Source organism: Triticum dicoccoides, chromosome 3A, assembly GCF_002162155.2.
Source record: "Triticum dicoccoides isolate Atlit2015 ecotype Zavitan chromosome 3A, WEW_v2.0, whole genome shotgun sequence".
Taxonomy (NCBI): Eukaryota; Viridiplantae; Streptophyta; class Magnoliopsida; order Poales; family Poaceae; genus Triticum; species Triticum dicoccoides.
Genome location: NC_041384.1, coordinates 750,070,516 through 750,075,540, shown reverse-complemented (window position 1 = coordinate 750,075,540; position 5,025 = coordinate 750,070,516). Strand labels below are relative to the sequence as shown.

At 40.1% G+C, this 5,025-nt stretch overlaps 1 protein-coding gene across 1 annotated transcript; it reads right to left on the bottom strand.

Moving 5' to 3' along the window:
• Positions 1-1,186: 1,186 nt before the first annotated feature.
• On the bottom strand, positions 1,187-2,334 carry LOC119273636. Its single transcript, XM_037554737.1, has 2 exons — positions 2,076-2,334; positions 1,187-1,980 (listed from the first exon to the last, which is right to left on the bottom strand). Exons 1-2 carry the CDS (start codon positions 2,305-2,307, stop codon positions 1,259-1,261), a joined length of 954 nt encoding a protein of 317 aa, XP_037410634.1. The 5' UTR covers positions 2,308-2,334; the 3' UTR covers positions 1,187-1,258.
• Between the last annotated feature and the right edge of the window lie 2,691 nt (positions 2,335-5,025).

The following is a 5,025-nucleotide window of genomic DNA, read 5'->3' as shown; positions in this document are numbered from 1 at the left end:
TGAGCAGAAATGACAAAATCTTCAGAAGAGCTGCACCATCTGTGGACACTTGGAAGCACTATCTGAAAGAAGGACTTCAAGCTACAGAGCTCAGAGCCAAAACAACAAAGGCAGAAATGATCAGAATTTGGATAGAACAATACACTTAATTTAATCATGATGATCCCTAGAGCTGGCATTGGCTGACATTTACTTTATTGTATTTGTATTATACTATTTTAATTAATGAAAATATACCATAGAACAATTGTTCTACGGTTTTGGCTCAAAAAAAATTCACCGTAGGCACCTGGTCGTCGACGGGAACGCCTCCTTCCACTGAATGCGCATCGTCGGAAATCCTGAAATAATCCGGGAACAAATGCGAGCACCAGGAATTGAACCCTGGTGGGTTGGGGATACCACGGTCCCTCTAACCATCCAACCACAGGTTGGTTCGCGTAGATAAAAACATTTGAAAACCAATTTTCTTAATCAAATTAGCTCTATTGGATGGTCGCGTAGTTTTTATTATCTCCTTGTCATATTGTAGTGTAGATAAGTTTTTTTAATCAGTGTTTTATCAAGATTATGAAAAAATACCAATATTTACAATATCAAATCAATATATACTACTAGTCATTAAAAAATATTATTTCGTATGATATATATTTTGTATCATAAATAATTATATTTTGTCCATGAACTTTATCAAACTTCACAAAGTTTAACTTTTGTAAAATATTACTCCCTCCGTCCCAAAATTCCTGTCTTAGATTTGTCTAAATATGGATACCGTATTTAGACAAATCTAAGACAGGAATTTTGGGACGGAGGGAGTACTGTGTATGCATGGGACGAAGAGAATAGCCCCTAAGACTGGCCACAATGGGTAGTAACATAGAGTAGTAACATTGCGCATGTTACTACTCTATGTTACCACCTCTATAGTGGGGAGTAACATATGTGTGGTAACATGCAACACTTCATTTATTAGGCTATAGACTCATCTTGCCTTGATATGTGTGATGTTACTCATACTAGTAGTAATTAGCTATGTTACCACATGCCTCTCTTTCTTTATTTATTGCTTGCCATATCATCTATTTTATCTAGATATGTGTGATGTTACTATCTATATTACTCCCACTGTGGGTAGTCTAAGACTAAGGCTCGTTGTCTGGAATTCTCGAAAAAGACCCATGTGCCTTATTTATATGACACTTTTGTACATGAACTCAATTATTCAGGTCGAAAAAGTACTGGCCGAAAAAGTACTTCAACTATCACTTGATGCAACCATTGAGATGCTAGTACGGCGACCAAATCTAGCAACTGCGCAATCAGTGGCAAAGATATCCGATGATACATAGCTGGTTATGCCGCCCATCACCGGCATGCTGGCGCTCACCCTAAGCTTGTTAATATAGTCGGAGCGGTACGTTTGACCAAGGACACCGTGCACATCGTCGGTGAGGTCGTGAAACTTGAACCCAATGTCCAAGTGAGCCAGGCTGTCTTCCTCCGTGACACCGTAGTTGTGGATGCGGGAGTCCTTCTCCGTGACGGGCACCACGCTGGCCATGATGTCAAACACCCCCTTGAGCTGCACTCTGATGCCATTGGTCGTGGCGGTTCTCGTGATGGTCAGGCCTGCCACGGCTGCCGACTCCCAACGCGCGTCGAGCTTGGCAGGGAGATCGATGGTCTCGTCGTCCAAGGCCATCTCCAGATGGTCGACACGGTTGTTCCATTTCACGGTCTTCTTGGCACCGACGAAGAGGCGGTGGTCCACGAAGCGCATGCCGATGGCCTGGATCCAGGTGAAGTTACGATCAGTGGCGGGGTTGTGCATGCCAATGAAATGAGCATTGACATGGAGATCAGCATCGGAGACGACACAGAAGTCCTGGTCCTTCTTGCCGTGGAAGTAGAAGTTGTTGCCGTCGCCACCGGTGAAGCGCGGGTCACCGCAGGAGATGCCCGGGTAGTAGTCGCACACTTGACACAAGTAGCCAACGTTACCAACACGTATATATGATTGGATAGAAGAAGGTAAACGTTGCGGCAAATTGGTTGAAGGTGCATATACTTACTGCAAAGAGTCTTGCAGCTGGGGCAGAGGACGAAGCACTGATCGGGGCAGCGGCTCTCGCACTTGGCCATGCACTTCCTCTTGCCGCAGTACTCCCCCGCATCCCGCTTCCCCAGTATTGGTCCCCGTGGGGTTATCATGGCGAAGTTGGACGGCAGCCCCGCCCCTGCGGCGGCGACGGCGGCAGCGGCCACCAAAGCAACCGGGAGAAGAGCTATAAGTTGCCAAGCCATGGATCGCCGGCGTACACCGGAGTTTGAGATGGGTGTAGTACGTTAACGTTGGTTATGGTGGCGTTGAGGAGTTGACGCCGATTTATAGTTCCATGTACGTGTCAACTGTACATGAGTGCTAGCTAAACTACTTTGAGATTACGAAATTTGTTTTCTCTTTAGGTAGTTTTTGGAGTTGACATAGGGAAAAGGTGGGTGGATTCCCTCCCATTAATTCATCCTGACCAAACTGGTGGCAGCTTCCCACTGGTTAGCGAAGAGCCCACGTTACATCCATGAAGCAACTCCAGATCCAAGTTACTACTCCGGCACTCCCTCAGTTTGGAAGATAGTGTTTGGCTGAGATTTTTGCTACAGTATTGAAAATACAAATTCACAGTCATAGAAAAACTATTGTAACAAGAGTACAAATACACAATAAGATCCAAAAAAGGGTCACATGGTTCTCGTATATTTGGTTAATTATTGGTCAACCCTATAAATTGAATCCAAAAATAGGCCAAATATATGTGTGGTTTTCATACTATTCTTGGCAAAATTACTTTGGCTTTTAGAGACAACAATGTAAAGAACCTTTTTTAGAAATGTAAAGAATTTTATTTTTGGGACAAAGAAATGTAAAGAACTACACATGTTGCCACGAGAACCGACCATGCCATCGAGTCCAAACTCCATAGGCACAACCATCCAAGCCCCGGTAGGAAACTTAGGCCAGAGCTCACGAGTTGTTTACTTGGCAATAATCCTACATCTACGTAAAGACCTACTTACTCTGTAAACTCCATAATCTACCCCTCTCTCTCTCTCTCTCTCTCTCTCTCTCTCTCACACACACACACACACACACACACACACACACACACACACACACACACACACACACACACACCTTGAATCTTGTGGGGTGGGGCCCGGGTTGTTTTTTCTTACTATCATATCATGCCAACCCAGCTCTTACGTAGGGTTACATAGACTATTTACGTAGATGTAGCAAAGCCGTTTACTTGGTGTTGGTTTTTTGTCCAGTCGGGTGGTGGATCAACCAAAAGTTATATCTTACCTATGGTGAGGTGGACATGGCGCTCATCTATACGTCTATGTCGATGAGTGGACATAGCGCTCGCCTATACGTCGATGAGTGGACATAGCGCTCACCTATACGTCGATGAGTGGACATAGCGCTCGCCTATACGTCACGTGGTTTTTGTCAACCTTCTGTCATTCTGTGGCAGAGCTGGAATGCTTTTGGGGAAGTTATGTTTTTTTCCTGTTGTTTGTTTTTCCTTCTTACTTTTTCCCATTCCGGTTTTCAAATACTCGCTGAACATTTTCAGAATACATGTTGAACATTTGTTATATACACACGGAATATTTTTCCAAATACACATTGAACTTCTTTCTGACTACAAGTTGAACAATTTTCAGATACACATTGATATTTTCTCAACTACATGTTTAATATTTGTTAAATGCAGTATGAATATTTTTTATGATACATTGTGAATGTTTTTAGATACAATGTGAATATTTTTTGAACACACATTAAATAATAATCAAATACATGTCAATTTGTTTTTCAAAATACACTGTGAGCATTTTACTAGCATTGTCTTGGGGATTTTTTCAATTTTCGGATTTTCTTCCAGTGTTTTCTAGAAGGTTTTCCATTTTCATTTAATTTTTAGTGTTTCTATTTTGTGTGTTGTTATTTTTATATTTATAATTTCCTGTTTCCTAAATAAATTAACAAATTCGATAAATGCACAAGCATCATTAAGAAGTTACGAACCATTTAAAGAAATGTTTGAACACATTTAAAAATTACACAAACACTATTTAAAAATGTCAGAATAGTTCTAAAAATCTACGAAAATTTCAAAAATGTGAACAATTTTAAAATAATGCAGACACTTTTTAAATATGTAAACACTTGCTAAACTTATACAGACATTTTACAATATATGTCAACCCTTTTTTTAATGCATGATTGTTTCGTGAATACGTGAATATCTCTCAAAACTACATGGACATTTCTGTAAATGTGAACACTAACTTTGAACGCTAACTTTAATTCCATGTTTTTTTTCAAAAAGCTGGAGACAAATTTAAAGTACATAGATAGTCCTAAAAACTATTTTTTCCTTTTTATATGTTCATATATTCATTCTTTTTAATTTATGTAATAAACATATTCTGAAATAACAGTCTAAGCGGTTAATGGGTCAAGCTAGTGCTGTGCGAGGCGGTTGCACATGCTATTCATCGCCTTACTCATGGAATAGGAGGTTGTCTGCTGGATAACCAGTGAACCATTATTCACAAGATCTTTGAAACAATGTTGAAATTTTGGATATTCTGTTTTCGTTTTCTGAATTGTTTTTTAGTTTATACTCTAGTTTTCTCGTGTCTATCCCTTGCTGATAATTTTATTTAAATCAGTCGGAAGTTCAGTACTATATTCACAAGGTATGTTTCCTCTAGTAAGTTTACGAGTTTCTCGATTGGTTTTTGTTTCAATATTGCACTACTGGTGTTGAATTTTGTGTTGTTTAATTTAAGTTTTCCCACTAATTGTACATTTAGGGGCATATATGATCAATCTTACTAGTACGTTTGAGTAACTAGACTACATAGAAATGAAATGCAAGATGGTTTACAAAATGAAGCGTGTCTAGCAACAACCAGTCATCGTTGCTTTTGCTAGTTAGTGAGAGCTTT